General features: G+C 39.8%; 1 protein-coding gene across 3 annotated transcripts in view; it reads left to right on the top strand.

The window, feature by feature from the left end:
• TSPAN14 (tetraspanin 14) overlaps positions 1 to 17,779 on the top strand; it is a 40,340-nt gene that overhangs the window by 7,702 nt on the left and 14,859 nt on the right. For 2 of the 3 annotated variants that reach the window (XM_087764174.1, XM_087764172.1), the window contains exons 2-3: positions 8,515 to 8,612; positions 15,168 to 15,218. In XM_087764174.1, coding sequence (XP_087620300.1) covers positions 8,532 to 8,612; positions 15,168 to 15,218 — 132 coding nt within the window. In that variant the 5' untranslated portion in view covers positions 8,515 to 8,531. Of the gene's footprint in view, positions 1 to 8,373; positions 8,393 to 8,514; positions 8,613 to 15,167; positions 15,219 to 17,779 lie in introns of those variants that run through there. The other variant, XM_087764173.1, reaches the window with a different exon arrangement.

Here is a 17,779-nt window from a genome sequence, read left to right as displayed (position 1 = left end):
AACATAGAGATACCTTGATCTGGTTTAAGTTGTTAAAATATATCTCTTCTATTGTAAACAATATATATTTATATACTATATAAATACCTATACAGGAACATTTAGTGTAAAGGCTAAATAGTATGCTGTGGATGTGGACAGGCTGCATGTTATACCCAAAGCAAGGAATGTTTTTAAGAAAGGGAAGGAAAAAAAAAACAAACACCAAAATGTAACAAAAAACCCAAGCAAAACCCAAAACAAATTATACGCTTGTCATTTCTTTAGCGTATATTACTATAATCAATCTCCTGTTTTTCTCTTGTGAAAAAAGAAAATGAAGGGATATCCTTTTTGGCTGAAATGTAACTGAAGACTCGAACAAGTGGCATTCCTGGAAATGGAGGAAAGCCACAATATGTCTAAAAGTTTAGGATGTTCTCTGAAGAAAGAGTGGATTTGTCAGCAAAAAGTTGGTGGCTTCCTGTCTTTTCTACTCTAAGTTGTGACTTATTTTTGTGATACAAAGTGGTATAGCAAATGGAGGACCCATTTTTTTCTTGAAACATTTTGGTCTGTGTGGAGGTATGGGAGGGAGCAGACAATGTGTATGGACTAGGTTCTGTTACTGTTGGATCACTTAATAGAAGTTAAAATTATTCCCCAAACTGGAAGTTCTGGCTCCTCAAATAAAATATTTGCTTTGTAAGGGTTCCAAAACCTTCTGTTGGAAGGAGAAAAAAAGTCAAATTACATGCTTGCTTTAATTTGAGACCTTGAGTTTTGCCTTGCTACTGTTGATGTTATAGGGAGTGGGTATGTATCTGCTCTCATGAGAGGTAGTAGAAAGCAGCTGAGGAGTTTTGATCAGCGAAGATTATTCTGGCTACTTGTTCAAACAGGCTTTGCTCCCTGGAGTGAATAAACTCCTGGTCAGAATGACTGACACACTTCTATATGTTTCACAATACTTGAACTTTCTGTGAAGTAAAAGGAAAACATAGCTTGTGGTTTGTTGTGTATACCAAATAAGTTGCAACACAGGCAAGCTCCTGTTCAGGTGAAACTGGTCAATAGCTCTGTTAAAGAAAATTTTCATAGACATGAAAGATTTTTTTCAAAACTTTCCCAAGATGTTAATGAGCCATCCATTGAACTGTAGTGACAGTGTCTAGTGGTCTAGTGTTTGTTTCACTTATCCTGGTGTAATCCATCTGAGTGTTGACTTGCGTGAGCATGGGTTATCCCATAGTGCTTTTGAGGATAAGGTCAGTGAAGGTCCTATGCCCTGTATTCCTGCTGTTGCTTGCAATTCTTAAATATTAATAAAGAGCCTGACAGCTTACAAAAGGATCCTTCTACTGTCTTCCTCTCTTCTGCTCATGTTTGGAAAATCACTGGCTTTTAGACTCAGTTTACTTGTGACGTTTCCTTTTCTTTCTGCTGCCTGTGCTGTCTCTTGCTTTAAGTCAGAATATGGAGTATACACTTTACATGCAGTCAGCTTCTTTGAGCAGATTTCCCTTGAACTAGGTAAGAGATCTGTGCCTTTTAATTGGTGCCTTTGTCAAGCGCTGCTGTATGTTGGAGCGGAAAGTCTCTATCTGTTCACTTACTACTTCAGTGAACCTGAAGTCAGTGGAGCAGAAGTAGCATAAACCTGGTAAAATTCAGTGGATAGCTGAGTAGAGTTGTACCTCTCCTCAGTGTCAATAACTAAACATATCTGCAGTTTGAACTTACATGGTCAATACTTGCATTCTACAGTGTCATTGGTTTTCATTCTGACCAGTTTGTATAAATGAAAACATGGAGTTTTTGGAGCTGCTTTTGTTTTGTGGATTTTTTTTTTTAGCATTATTGGTAGCTTTTGTAGCTAAGTAGGAAGAAAGACTTGAGCATATGAAAGCAAGGCCAGCCAGCTATATCTTTTGGTAGCTTCTGTGTGAAGAACAGTTAAAAGCGAAATTAAAACTGCTATTGTCCTCTGTCACTGCTTTTTAATTGCTGTGGGAGTGATCCTTAATTCTGCTCACCTTTTTCAAGTCTTCCTTTAGTGTATTTCTGTTAGTTTAAGAAATCAAGTGGAGCTGGAAATATCCCATGAATGATAGCCTGAATAGCCCCTTGAATTACAGCTGTGCAGTGTAAAGCTTTTATGCCAAAGTATTGATGATGTTAGTCAAGTGGGCAGTTCAGAAGAGGTTAAAAGATGATGCTTCTTGGTGCCCATGTAGATTGTTTTTCAGAATTAAGGTGTCTACATTATGAATGTTAGTCCCAAGTTCAGAGTACTTTGACATGGTATTTCAGATGCAACTCATCCACATAAAAGTAGTGGCTTGGCCAAAAGCACATGCATAACTTCAGTGTGAGTTGCCTGTAGAGCTTGAGTGGAGCTCTTCTGAATTGCTGCTTCCTTGTTCTGGGTTTGGGAACGCTGGTGTATGTTCCTTACCAGTTTTCTTAAGTAGTGAATAAAGCCTGGTCACTGAAACCTGAAACTCTTCCCATGTATAGGGGATTGGATTTGCTCTGAGGGATTGTTTTGTAGAGTTTGTATTGGAGCAACTTGTGCTTGAAATATTCTTCAAATACTTTGAAGACTTTGAGTCTTCAGCACACTACAAAAATCAGAACCCCAAAAGATGATGTCTTAAGAAATCTGTCTGGCTTTGGTCACGTTTTCCATTGAGTTCAGAGATCTGTAATCTGCTGCTATTTTTCTAGTAAAACAGGGATAACCTATTAGCAATATCTGTCTTGCATCATGAGTCTTTCAGGTTAAAAAATACCCTTTTGTTGAATAATCCTCAAGTTTCCTCTAAGAATGAGCAAATATTTCTCTGATCTTTGGACTGCAGCAGAAGTAAATACACTATACTAGTATTCCTTAAGAGAAGCTTGTATTTTCTTTGTGAGGCCCCAGTCAGAGTTCCTTGGAGACAAAATTACAAAAATAAAGATGACGCATGCTTGCAGGGAGCTCCCGAATCATTCGCAGGGCTACTATCTCTGTTTCCAGGAACAGATTAGCCTGTCAGAGCTCCAAATCCTGTCAGTTTTTATTGCTTTTGTGTTGCGCCAGCTCAGTCCTTATATGTGAAGCTTTGATGCCCAGCACCCAGATATTGTACTGAACATTAAGACTCCCTTGCTGGTCAGCTTCTCTCTGGGATGTGGAAGGATCAGTCTGTAGGTGCCTCGTAGTTCCTCCTCCATTTTCAGAAGGTCCTAAGATAATCTCTGAACTGTCCCTGGTCAGGGTTAAGTCTTTCTTTCAGCTTCACAAAAAAAACCCCTATTGATTGAGTGCCTCCAAAGAATATGACAAGTATTTTTAATGGCACCATGTCTTGAATGAATGAACTGATGCTTTTTGATATAAATTTGGTGTTGATGGAGTAATGGAATTAAGTAGTCGTATCAAAATGAACGATAGGTCAAAGTGCATCTCTTGCTGTATTTTAAAAATTCTTCTTGCTCCTCAGTGCGTTCTTCTGATTTTTTTTTATTTGCTTCACCAGCTTCATATAGACTTGATGCTTTGTATTGATAAATGACGGGGGGAGCAGCCAACAGCTTACAAAAGGAAATTTTTTTCTTTATTTTTTCTTGCCTCCGTTCTGCCCCTGTTCCCCCAGCTTCGTCCATTTCTGTGTGTTAGCTTCAAGTGTGGTGTAGCCTGTGGTGCTGGTGTAGGCTGGCATTGCAGGAGTGCCGCATTTCCATGAGCGCTCTCAGAAGCTAGCACTGCTTCTGACCCTCCCATCCTTGTTCTCCGGCTGCCTCCTGACTGCACCCACACTGGCATTTGTATGAGCTCTGGGGAGGTAAATTGGAAGGCTTAAAACTGTTTTCTTGGCACGTGGTACAAGATCACATTGATCAGAAGATGTGCTACAGGATTTGCTGTATGACTATTTGCTCCACTGAGTAGGATGATTAACGGTTGTGGATTTTGGAGGGGGGGAACGCAGCAGGGAAAGGGATCAAGACTACCTCTGGTGGTAGTATTGGCTGAACCTGGAACTTCAGTGTGGCTTAGGTCTGCCTTGTAAAGTTAACGCCTCCTGAGAGGCAAAAGAATTTGTGAACCTAGATCTAGAGATGTGCATTAGCGTTCCAGTTGTGCTAGATTTAACATCTTATCTGTGAGGATTTCCCTGAATATCCAAATTAGATTGTTTAATATATCACAGCTTCTGTTTTATGAAAGTTAAAATCTATAGACTATGAATATCGCTGCTGTAGCATTTTGAAGGTGAGAGTGGAATCTGTGGGTGTAGAAATGCTTTGGAAATGACAGTAGCCTCTTGATGAATGACTACAATCCCCCCCCCCCCAAGCTGCAAACACCAAGGCAAAATTATATATTCTACCAAAGCAGCAGTGCTCTGTATTTAATTTTTAGAAGTTCCTGTTGTCATGAGTGGGTGATAACTGCTGACTGACATAATGTGACTTGCTTTGTCTGAAACACGGTAGAGAAAGTTACTCGTCTATGCTGCCCACATACTACTTTAATCTTCCAAGTGTTTTGTAGTATTGCCTAACCATAGTTATGTAGCCTGTGATATACATTAAATGAAATACTGATGTAGCAAATTTCTAGACTGGTAACAGATGCCTCCTATGTTAGGAAACATGACCGCTTTTAGTATAAACATGAGGAAGGTGGCTGTGTGGCCTTGAGTGGATTGCTTGGTCTGTTTATTTGTAGTGTTAGGGGAAAAAATCAGACACACCTACACCTTGGATTTATTATGTCAGAATGTCACACCCACACCAGTAGTGATTATGCTGCTCCATATGGTGCTTGGTGGTCTGTAAAGAGGAACCAAATGACTCCCGATGAGGATAAGCAAAGAGAGTAAGTCAAATCTGCTCTTAATATAGGCAGGTGTTTCAGAAGGCAACATCTGTATGGGGAGCTGTGTGCTGTTATAGGGCGGCTTCTTGCAACAAGGAACCAGTACTGGTAGTACAAGGACCCCTGTCACTTCAGAGCATTAAAAAAAAAAGTGGGGTATAAAAAAGGCATTTTGCTTTTTTATTCTGTGAAAATACTGTGATTGGTATTGACTGAGGCATCTTGCCAGTTGTATGGGGAAGTGGAGAGAAATGTCTTACAAGCTGGTGGTCAAAACGATGAGGTAGGTGAGGAATGGTGCTTATCAGTAAGGGTACTTTTGATGCTCTTGTTCCTGTGAATAGTTGCACTGAAGTTGGGACTTGAACAGTTGGATATAAGTCCCAGTGCCAGGGAGGGCAACCTAACCAAAAGTAAGACTTCAGACTATGTTTGTATTTTAGGAACTGAAATGGTATGCTTGCCTTTCTGCCTCAGATTATATTTTAAGCCTAGTAGAACCCCATTTTTATGGAATTTAATGATGTGCTAGCTAAATGCCACCTGCTGCCTCCTCTTTTGTAGTGGTAGCAGCAGCAAAAGCAATGTTTCTTATTAGTATATGTGCATTTTAGAGTTGCTGCTCCTGTCTTTTGCTAGGATCCTGATTTTCACGGGGAGGGAGGCAGAACTGTGATGGAGGCCTCCATGTGTCTTCATCCGGAGAATGTTTGCACTGGCAACCAGTATGTTGCTGTGTTACAGGCTTACACTGATGCAAATGGAGTATTGGACTCTGCTCAGATTAGTGAGGTTCTGCTGGTGTGTCCTAGTGTCCCCTCTTTTCCCTCTCTTCCCCAGACCCATCAGACTTACTGACTTGGACAAGTGTATGACTGTTGATTGTTGAAATACAAATTGCTATTTAGAGCTAGGGACTGAAATGAAGACATTGGGAAAACCAAGCGCTTGTCCTTCTCTCGTTCCTTCTTTTGTATTCCTTTATTTTGTATTATCTTAGCTGCAGGCTTAGAAAAGTGTGTCAGGAGACACAGGTGTTTAAACAAGTTTTCTTTACTATGTCTCATAATAGTAAGATTCCTAAATGTTGTCTATAAAGCTGGGTGGGTTGAAAAGGTTGGTAACTAAAGCTGAACCAGGGCATGAGGAAACAAAACTATCCACATCTTAGCAATATACATTGCAAAACTCAGCTTACGTATATGACTGGGTCACATCTAGGAAAGTCCTTTCCAGTTGCTGCCTGTATTGCCATAAAGTACAATTTTCTTTGTTTCAACAAAGGTTCAGTGTTTTTTGCTGTAAATGATCTGTGAGCGTTAGAACCTAGTTACAAGGTGAGGTTTCAGAAGGCAAAAAAACTTGTTTTCAGTATTTGGTTGAAACTGTATGGAAATCAGTGTCTGCACTGTGGAAATATCGAGCTCAGGTGTTAATGGTGAATGTTCACACTCTCTAGCGTGACAAATTTTACAGGTATTGTTTCTGTAAGAATGTGCAGTATATCCTTTAATCATTCTCCGGACTCTGCCATTTCTCTGAAACCAGCTAAGTAGTTCATTCTGTGTGTTCAGGCCCTTTACTGGGGCCATTGAGGGAAAAAATGTTTTAGTTCTGACTTAACTCAGTTTTACTTCATCTCATATGGAATTTTTACTCCATCTCATATGGAATCAGGAGGAGTAATTCCTTTTAATGCTTTTTCTGTTGCTACTGTGTCTGTCCAGATGCACTAATGTAGAGCTGCCTGTGGGTAATGTATCTTAAGCAACCTGCATAGGTAGCATATGTGTAAAGGCTACTTAGGTGATGTCTGGATTTATTATATACAAATTAATCTAATTCATGTCAAGTGGATCAGTATGACTTGTGTAATACATACCAACTTTCAGTAGGATCTGAAAATTCCTCTTATGCACATGCAGACCATCTTAGTTCGAAAAAAGCAGAAATTATTCTCTGTCCACTAGTCTTGCCATCTTACTTCAGTATGCCAAGTCACATGATTTTCCAGTTGTTTTTTCCATGACTGCTTAAAGCTATGGAGCATTATACCAAATGTGTACGCTCCTTAGATTGTCTATGTGGTCTCTGCATTTCTGAAAACTATTTCCATTTGATTGGGCAGCAAAGAAGCTTCCTGGCTGGGGTTGAAGAGGGATGGGGGATGTGTCTGGACCAAGGAGGGACTCTCAGTCTGCTTCCAGATGGAAGCCAAGCCTGGCATGGGAGACCTCTGGAAGGAAAATCAAAGTCTGTTTGGGATAGTCTCTTGGGCTGGAGATGTCTGTTGTGTGTCCTTGATCTGTGTGTGTGTGTGGTTTTAGCCTCAGGGGAAAAAAGTTTAAGACAAGGTTTGAAATATTTGTGTTGAGATTTCAAAAAATAAGCTCCTCCAATAAGACACTGATGGTAGTACTCCATAGTTGTCCTGGAAAATAATCGGTATGTCACTTAAAAGCTAAAGCAAGATGTTTCTTATATTGAAGGGGAGTCTCGAAGCTGACAGGTGTTTGGTTCTGTTCCTTCTTTCAGTGGGGTTGTTTTTTACGCCCAGGTGCAGACTGCCTTCTAAAAAAAAAAAAAATTATTTTCCCTTCTCATAGCTGTGGATGTGGTGGAGAATTTGCTTGGCTTCAGACTTTGCTGGGTAGGCTTGGTTTTTGCATGCTGTCCGTGAATGTCCATGTCAGCATAGTCCTTGAAGTCTTTTTCTTAGTTATGAGGTGTTTGAAAATTCTCTGTGCTTGCTTCCCTGTTGCAAGCCTTTCACTGACATCTTATGGGAGGAAAACATTTACCTCAAGCAAGTGGAGGGTTGAAATGTGGAACTGCTTCTTGTCAGACGTAGGCAAGCACTTGTGTGGTCAGTTCTCTAGAATGCGAGGGCTGTGTGAGTGCTTTGTATTCCCTGCTCCAGCTCTCAGTTTAACAGCTTGTGCTCTGTTTTTTTTTTCCTATGCATGGCATTTCTGCAAAGGTGGTTTAGTTAGATACTCTGAAAAGCTGTAGTTCTCTGAAATATTTGAGCAACAGTTGAACCTTATCTCTAGTGTACATAAGGAAGCAAGAAAACAGAACTCTGCAGATTAGCTGTTTAACGGTGGGGCTTTTGTTCTTGAGAATAAAACCTCTTACCGATTTGGTAAAGAAATTTTAAAGTATGGAAAAGACAGAGTACAACTGCCTGTTGTATTTAGCAATCTTATAGACACTGAGGTTTTCCAGGTAGCCACTTCTAACATCCTGCTAGCAGGGTTGTTGGATGTGCAATCGACAAGGTGTGTGTTTAGACTTTTGTGTAAGTCCAAGCAGCTGTCTGTAAGTAAAATGGTTTTGAAGGAGAAAGCAGATGAATGTCAACTTGCTGATGCAGATCTTCCTATAGCTAGTTTCCTTTTTGGGTGTTCCTCCCTGTTACCACATAAGGGTGCTTAAAGAAGATAGGGTTATTAAGCAACAAATACTTAGAGGGAGTTTAGGGTCAGCAGAAGTTTCTGATTTGACTTTGAACATACCTCTGAATGGCATACAGTACAGGTTACTATAGTCCCTTTCTTAACAGAGCAAGAGAGATCTGGAAAAAAGTCCTTTATTCTTAAAATCTGTCACTGCCTAATTCTTCTTATCCTAATTCTTCTTATCCTTTCTCTTCTGTGCAGACGCTGTGCTATAGAAGATGCACTATTACCGATATTCTAATGCAGAAGTCAGCTGTTGGTACAAATACCTGCTCTTCAGCTACAACATTGTCTTCTGGGTGAGTACAAAATGTAGAGACTGAAATAGTTTAGGCATACCTCAGTCTTATTAACTTCCTGCATATTTCTTCAAGAGAACAGGTGAAATATTTACCTGAAAGCAGGAGGCTGATGTATGGTATGTCCCAGGTGTTTTAGAATTGAAGAAGCCTATCCCATGTGAGAAGGTAGTTATTATTGAAAATTATATGGATATTGATTCCTTACAATCTTTCCCTTCCATGCCCCTTCCTCCTATCTTACCTTCTAAGTGAAGATAGAGTGAAGCAGATAAAACTGGTTTTCTTGTTTTTAATGGAGAAAGGACAGGTCTGCTTAAAGGATTTGTCACAAGAAAATAGTATAGTCTCTGCTGTTACTGACAAGGCCTTTGTCTTTTGAATGATGGAGGCCATTAAATACTGGTTGTGTTTGGGCAAAGGTTAAAGCTACTTTTCTTAAGTGCACTTAAGTGGTATGTTAAGTTGCTTCCCTGTTAAGAGGAGTCTCTTCTAGTATCTCCTTTCAGATAATCTTTGATCTCTGTGTTGGGGTGGTATAGCTGTAAATACACTATGCAGAATAAAAGAAAGGAACTGCTCCAGAGATGTGTCAATAGCTGGCTTACAACACAGTCAAGATCTTAAATGTCATGCTCTGGCAGCAAAATTGTCTGATACTGTCTTGAAATACTTAGCTGGGGACTAGCCTGCCTATAATGTTTGTTTACAATTGTGAATGTGAAAAGGGTGCAAACATGGGTGAGTGGTTTTAAATGTGTATGATAGTCACTGAAGATAGATCACTGAAGCACCTAACTACCTTGGAAAAGAAGGTGATTCAAAGGTTAGTGCATAGTGTTGTATTAGAAATAGTTAACAAGCCTGTGAGGGGAAGGTGAAGGTAAGGATGCAGTTCAGATAAACCTGATAATTCTTTTCAGAACTTGGCAGGTCAAATGTTAGGAGTTCGCACTTGAAGTTATGGAAACTGCAGTCATGGAAAGGCATGGGTAGTCATGGAGAAGTGCAGATACAGTGACTTGCCTGCTAGCAGCTTGGATTCATGTTCTCTTTGAGAGTTGCAATATTTCTTAGTATGAATAGCCACTTCTAAAGATGTTTAGATTTTTTTTCAAAGCCAAAAGGATCAGATAGTACGAATGAAAGTATGGTATGTGGTTGAAGCAACTCCTTTAAGTTAGGAGTAAAAATTGATTCTGCTGATCCCGACTTGTCTGAGATCAGTAGACATACTAGAGAAGACTGTATTAATTCTATTTGTTTACTGTGATTCCTTAAACTGTGTCAACTTTTTACTATCTAAAATTTAAGATAAACAGAATTGTTACCCAAGTCTGTATTTAACTTCAGTAAAAAAAGGGGGTTAGTGTCTGAACATAAATTGCAGGCTGCAGAATCTTGTTCGTACTTGTCAATAATGACTTGGTATTTTGCTTGGTTAACCCACATAAACTTCTGGCAAACTAGGTTGGTGCTTCTGCACATTTTGGCTGCTTTGGCAGTATTTAAGGTAGAAAATAAGCTTTTTTGAAATCTGCATGTATGATGGACAAAACTCTGAATTAATTTAGAATCATAGAGAAGTCTGTTTGGAACTTCTGGAGGTCATCTGGCCCAATTTTCTGTTCCAAGCAAGACCCGTAGGGTAGGAAATCACTGCTCAAAGAGAAGAGCTGCGAGTCTTGTGAGCTTCTTACTCATCAATTTTCTGCTGTCTTCAGCCTAGTAGTGTTAGAAGGCCAGGTAATACCGAGACTGCAATGGTTGGGTATTGCTGTTGAAAACCACAGAACTTTTTGCTACTGTCACTACCTCTTGTTTACTAGTGCAGTTTTGACATGATACAGTAGCATTAAGCCGCAGGGGAGTTTATCCTTGTGTGGATGACAGGACAGAAAAGATGTGTATGGCTTGTATAGAAACATTTTTCCAGTAAGGGTTAATTGGGGAGGGTAGACACTCCTATAGGCAATGCATGAGTCATTTAGCTGACACAGTGGTTCAGGAGCCCTTGACATCTGGCTGGCCTGGATGACTAGTGTAAATCTTTAATTGGTCAAATCCATTGTGTGGATGGTAAGTAAAAAGTAAATTTTCTACATGCCTTAAAAGTAAATTTTCTACATGCCTTAAAAGAACTGAAGGACTTCAAACTCGGAAGATAAATGTAACCATGACTCGAAAAAGCAGCATTTAAGGAGGGAATGTTAGTCTTGATTCACTTTTCTTGGCTTGCAGGACAGGTGCTTGTGGGAGCTTGTTTTGTGAGTGTGTGTGTGTGTTAGTGAGGGTGGCCACTATGTAGTGGGTATGAGGGATGGTATTTAGATAGGTGTGCAGACAGCCTTTTGCCCACTTAAGCTGTTACTGGAGATCTGGTGGTAGCTCACCTGTGTCTCAATACATGACACAGTTTATTCACAAGCCAGGTAATTTACATGTAAATAAAGAGTTGCATTTGTTCTTCTGTCCAGGTTTACTAAAGTTGCCTGCTTTTTTTTTTTTTTACTACCTTTGTAGCAGTAAAGATAGTATCAGTGACTGTATAAACTTTAAAATTAAAGCATATGGTGACTGAGTAGTTTACAGAATATTCAAACTTTTTAGTGGATGGTTACTTTTCTTCAGTTTGTCATGTTTCAAATACAGTTCACATACATTGGGGTAGAACAAAATATTGAACTCAAAGAGGACAAATACGACTATTTTAATAATGGCAAGCTCACAGTTTAATCAGCCTTTAGAAGTCTGTAAATCTTCATTCTTTGGAAGGTATTTTTTTTTTTCAGATGGGCAACTGGGCAATAGAAGGTTCAGTTTTGCTGGCTTTGAGTTAGTGGGGTAGAACTGGCTTGCAAAATCAGTCCTCTGTTCTTTGCGCTTGACTTTTCCTTATAAGAAAGGGAATGGAGGTCATAGGAAGGCTCTGTCTTCCGAGGCATGATTTTAATGTGGGATTACTTTTATTTTCATCTTGCTTTTTAAGCATGCTAATAAGACTTAACTTCTCCAAATACACTTGTTTTAATGAGTAGTGATGAGGCAGTATTGTAACCATTAAGATAGCCCTGCAGGGAGCGCTCAGAAGTTTAAGTGAAATTTCCCTATTACATCAAGGCTGGACCTCCTTTTGAGTTTTAAAGCTTTTTTTTTTTTTTTTTTGGTCCAATAGCTTCATTTGACATAATGGAATTAAAAGACTGTAGTAATACAAGGTGAAGAGCTTGGTTCTGGCACCTTTCTGTTCTGAGTCATTTTGCAATTGAGTGAGTCCTTCTGTGAAAGCCGCAGGGGAGGGGGTGGACAGCTGACCCCAGGGGTGCCCTGTCTTGTGGTGCAGCACTGCTCTATGCCTTCCAGCCTGTACTTGGAAAAGCCCAGGGAATAAAAGGAGGTGCCTCAGTCACCTGTCTCTGGTGCTTGCTGCTTCGTCTCCAGTTGAAGGATTTTTTTGGCATAGTCCAAGCACTGCACCTCAGCCAGGACATGGCTATGTCAGTGAAGTGAAGGATTGCATGTGTGCTCTGCGAAAGCCTTTTAGGTTGCCTGTGAGCTCACTGTCTCTCAGATGAATTGAGATGAGAGGGTAAAATAGCTTTTAGCTTCTGTCATCTTGATTTAGCTTCTAATACCCTGCATCTTTGTGTGTCACTCTTAAGGGTTTTTAGAGAAAAAAATGAAACTTCTCACTCGTGCTACAGGAGATGTGGAATTTTTGCCCTGAACATGATGAAGGGCAAAAATTCTCCTAAGCTCTGGAAAATAATTCTGAGCTCACTTCTGAAAAGTAAGAGAAGACCTAGGCTAGCATAAGATTTTCTTGGCTTTTGTAGTGTATGTTGTTTTTCAGGAACATCTAAAACAGCAAGGCTGTGCCAGGAAGAGGAAAGAATCCACCACCAGGTGGTTTCCTGACCCTGAGAGGAAAAGTCTGGGAAGAGACAAGGGTAGGAAGGAAGGGCTGTAAGCTGCTGATTGCTCCAGCATGGGTGGAGCCACAATGTAAATAGGATTGTCCAGGGGGATGGAAAAAGCGTTCTCTGTAAGAGTAACATTTTGTGCTTACAAAAACGGAGCGCAACAGGAATGCATTCCCATTGCTTCTAATGAGACCTTGAGGCAGGCTGACCCAAAATCAGTTTGTGTGCAAAGGTTTTCTTGCAAGAATTATGTTTAGCTGCAACCTAGATTTGAGAAACAAATTGGATCTGTTTTCTCAGTTAGTAGGGTGATTCTAATAGCATAGTCAAAGGAATTCCAAGTGTGGTTGGAAATGGATAAAGCTTAAGCTAAGTGGTCTTGTGCATGTTGTCTGTGAGTTGGTGTCAGTATTGCACGTCTCCTGAGCAGAGCTTACAGCTCGATGCAATATGTTAATAATGTGGATTTTTCAGTTCTAAAGCAGGAAGTGACCAAATGCTGGTTACTAGTTTTAGTTTCCCGTTCAACGGGGTACAGTTGAGCTGCTTTGTGTATGTTTCCATCTAACCTTTCATACAGTATATGGCTTAAATGACTCTATGCCATAGAAGTGAGTTGGGTAGTCCAGTTTGTTCTTGCTTAGTTACTCTGTCTTACTTGTAGATAGTTTGCACAGGTGCTCATGGAAATAACTTTGCAAAAACAGTGCAGTTTTGTGAAACTGAACACTATAAAAACATGAGAGCAATGCTTGTGTTCAGGGGTGAGAATGAAGCATGCTAGTGAAAAATCTACTTAATCAAGGATCTATTACAATTTAATTAAGATGGTAATTATAATGAAAGGCAGCCAGTCTGAAGAGGACACCCTGTTTGTATATTCAATAGCACAGTATTAGTGTTACACTAACATTAGTTTGCATACAGTGTAGAAGACGTTTGTCTTAGCAATTCTTTTTTTTTTCTCATTTCTTTAGAAAAAGTTCCCAAAGATCCAGCTGTGTCTACTGTGTAATCTGCACTCCCCCCCATCAGAGTAAACTCAGAACAACTTCATTCGCCCCAGGTGCAGTTTAGGATCAGCAGGCAGTGAACCCAGCAGTACTTAAAATCTACACATATATTTTCTTGTGTGACTGTAAGAGGGTTCCATTCTTGCTTCTTGCCTGTGCTGTGGGGAATTGCCTAATACCTGTTTAGTTCATGGAAGATGCTGCACTTCGTAGAGGAAAGGGCCCCTTTTTTCAAGGTGTTTTTTCAGTTGTTGAGATTTACTTGTCAATGTGTGTAAGGTTTCAGGGGGTGAGGTGGAGGAGCAACCTCAGTCCTTTATATAGAATCACAGAATCATTTAGGTTGGAAAAAACCTTCAAGATCAAGTCCAGCTGTAAACCTAACACTGTCAAGTACACCAATAAACCATGTCCCTAAGTGCCATATCTACATGTCTTTTAAATACCTCCAGGGATGGAGACTCAACCACTTCCCTGGGCAGCCTGTTCCAGTGCCTGACTACACTTTCATTGAAGTTTTTCCTCATATCCAATCTAAACCTCCCCTGGCACAACTTGAGGCTGTTTCCTCTTGTCCTACCACTTGTTACTTGGGAGAAGAGACCGACCCCCCACCTCGCTACAACCTCCTTTCAGGTAGTTGTGGAAAGCTATAAGGTCTCCCCTCAGCCTCCTTTTCTCCAGGCTAAACAACCCCAGTTCCCTCAGCCACTCCTCATAAGGCTTGTGCTCTAGACCCTTCACTAGCTTCATTGCCTTTCTTTGGACATGCTCCAGGACCTCCATGTCTTTTAAGGTTACATGGACGTAGCAGGGTAGAATGACATTTTAAGTAATGAGGGGGAGCTGCCCTCAGTTTGTGGAGAGGTCGTTTTAGTTTGATTATTGAAACTGGCTATTAAAGACAAACTGCCTGAGAATGGAGAAAGGGAATAAAAGACTAGAACAAGGATCTCTTGCTTCATTTGGATGACTATAATTCAGAAATTTATTATACAAACATGAATTGGTGTAGGGTTTGTACTTGTAAATTAGATTTGTTGCTTATCGAAAGTAAGTGGATGGACCATTACTTCAGCTTAATTCAAAAGGGCTTAAACAAGGTAAGGATTCAGAAGACAAACTGTATCTAGTTAGAGAAGAGGCTACTATAATGAACCTTGACACAGAAGTTATGAAGGGTCAAGCATGGCAACTGTCTGGGGGTGGTACTATAAAATGACTAAATAGGGAATAACCTCAAAATGCATTAAATATTCTGAAATCTTCATTAGTGTGCAGGCAGAAGGTTTAGAACAAGTCATTGGGACAAGGATAACTCTTTGCCTGGTGCTGTGTGGAATTGTTAATTTAGTACTGTGTGCTTCTTGAGTAATCATGAATAATCAAATTGAAATAATTTTTAAAAGTAGTTTATAAAATGCAAGAATGCTATGGAATAAAAGTACTCTAAATCCTTTTTGCAAGAGACTGACTCATGGGCAGGAATGTCCCATTACTATTGTCTGAGGTTACAGACAATATTTGCTTTACCTAAGCAGCAGTGCTGCTGGCTAAGTGTTTAAGAATGTGTTGATTAGTATATCTAATTCATTTTTTTATTTTTTTTTTTTTTTTAGCTGGCTGGAGTGGCCTTCCTTGCAGCTGGTCTGTGGGCATGGAGTGAAAAGGTAAGGGTAGAAATGACTGGTCTTACTGCGTTTGGTGGCTGCCCTCTGCTGCTGCCTGCCTCAGTATAACTACTTCCTTGGGAAGCAGCAATGATTAAATGTAGCATGTGGGCTCAGGACCATGTTCAAATGATCTAAACTGAGTTCAGTTGGAGTTTCATTCTTGTACCTGATCAGCTGTTAAGCTGTGGCCCTTGATGTTTAAATCTTGTTTTTGTAAACTTGTAAGCATAGGATGCTAGGAAGAATTTAATCTTTATGAATAGTCTTTATGATGAACTGGTTCTCTTTTGAAAGCATATTTTCTAAAATATGCTTATCTACCCACCTCTTTTTATTAAAAAGAAGAAGCATTTGGGAGGAATGCAAGAGATCTGTTTTTATATTAAAAAAAAATGAAAACCAAAACAAAAGCCAACACCCCATATATCTTTGGGATCATCTTTCTGTAGTATTCCAGTCTTCAGGACATCTGTTGTCTTCCACTTCATTCCCCATGGAGTTACTTAAGCGATTGTGTCTCCATGTAGAGGAACAAAACTGGGGAACATGATCTAGCTGAATAACACTCTTATTTTTGGCAAAGGTTTCTTTCAGCTGAATAACTTCCTCAATCAGAGGAAGTCTGTGCAGGCATGTACCTACAGAGTTCTCTTCTTACAAGACAAGAGATGATGTAGGTCTGGAAATGACTAGTTCACCCCTTGTTATGAATGTAAAAGCATGGCTTTAATATGACTACAAACAGTAGGAAAAAGTGACAATTACTAGTGGATTTACTGATCTGCCTCTTAATTAACAGTGGAGGGCAGGTGCCCTTACTGTTCAGTTGTGCTGCTGAGTAGGAACACTAATTACCATTGTAGTGTAACATTTCATTAATCAGAGCGCTTAGACGCAGCAGCTACCCACATACAGAGAGGTTCTGGGATTCCTCCCCTTCTTAGAAGTGAAAGTTTTATGATGGTCTTAATACTGAGGTATGTATTCTTCTCCCCGCTCCCTATGTGTGTGCACACATTCTCACAACTAGATTAGTGATATCATTGATACATAGTAAGCAGCCTGTCTCCACGCACAAATGCGTTTACCTCCTATTCTGTTGTTATAAAAGGATTTTCTTTCCAACCCATTAGGGAGGGTGTTAAACTTGTCTTGAATTTGTATTCTCTCATGTTCAGACATTATCTTCTGTTCTGTAAAGAAGCACATAGGATCTGTGTGGTTGGAAGTTACTAGCTCACAACTACCTCCATTTGCCAAATGGACTTTATGGTACAATGAAGATACTAAAAGGCAAAGACAGGCTCTTTCTGTCTTTATTTCTTAGATTTTGCCTGAACTATTTCTGCTCTCTGTCCTATCTTGCAAATAAGTGCTTCAAAGCTTTTGCTGTGGTTTTGAACTTCTGAATGGCTCGTGAAATCTGTACATTATTTTTCACGTCTGTTCTGTGCTATGTAGACAGTCTTTCATACTAGTGCCATTCTTCAGCCATAGTGCCTGTATAGATCCATCTGTTTATGGATAAACATCTTGGTGAACAATAGATGGGAAGTAAGAGACAAACATTCCAGAAGCTGTGCTGCAGTGGTAAACCCAAAGATAAACTACAGGTGGTTGAAAAGTTGTGAACATCCTGTCTCTTAGTGCAACATGAAGTACATTGAGTCCCTTTAACTTCTCTGTTTTTTCTTGTCTTTTTCCACTAGGACTACACTCAGCAGTCTCTTCTCTGGATATAAATCCTGTGCATCTCTTTTTAGCTGATAATATATTGAAATGAGAATGTTGGTTTGCGAGAAGTGTTGAAAATACTATATGTAAAAATGTTACCCATCCTGATTTGCATTACCTGTTTGAGTCAAATCCAGTCTCTTTAACTGGTGTATCTTACTGGCCTGTCCTTATGATCTTATAACTGGGTTTTGTTATTCTGAACAGTCACGTAAAAGTTAAATTGCATAAAATTTTAAAAGTCTGCACAATAAAAACTGGATAGATGTTAATATCTGTCACCCAGGAGATACTGCAAAAATCACTAAGAGAAAGTGAATTATAATAAACTGTTAATAGAAGCAAGATGATTAACACTGAGCCCTCTCATCAGGAAAACAGTTTTTATTGGTAAAACCATTTCAAGAAGGGCACAAAGGAAGATCTGGGAAACGAGAGGCTAGTCAGCTTAACTTCATTCCAGTAAGTTCATGCGTAATAACAAATGGATAGAGTCTACTTCAAAGCAGGACTTATTTAGAGGGACTTCAAGAGCATGGAGAAATGGGTGGACAGGAACCTTATGAAAGTTTATTTTAAAGAAAAAAAAAAAAAAAAGGCAAATGCAAAATCCTATGCCTGAGATGCATCAGTATGGGCTGGGGGTTGACTGCCTAGAAAGCAGCTTTGTGAGGGGGGAAAAAACAAAAAACAACTTGAGCTCCTTTTGATCAGGAAGTTGTGTCAGGTGTGCCCTCTTGTCAAGGCTAACAGCCTACTCGTTCGCAGCAGTGTGGCCAGTGGTTGAGGGAGGAGCTTCTTCCAGCAATATTCATCACACTTGA

Source organism: Nipponia nippon, unplaced genomic scaffold (assembly GCF_047370975.1).
Source record: "Nipponia nippon isolate SJK-2023a ecotype South Korea unplaced genomic scaffold, ASM4737097v1 scaffold_3, whole genome shotgun sequence".
Classification (NCBI taxonomy): domain Eukaryota; kingdom Metazoa; phylum Chordata; class Aves; order Pelecaniformes; family Threskiornithidae; genus Nipponia; species Nipponia nippon.
Note: the sequence above shows the minus strand (reverse complement) of the source record. Positions and strands in the feature narration are given on the sequence as shown.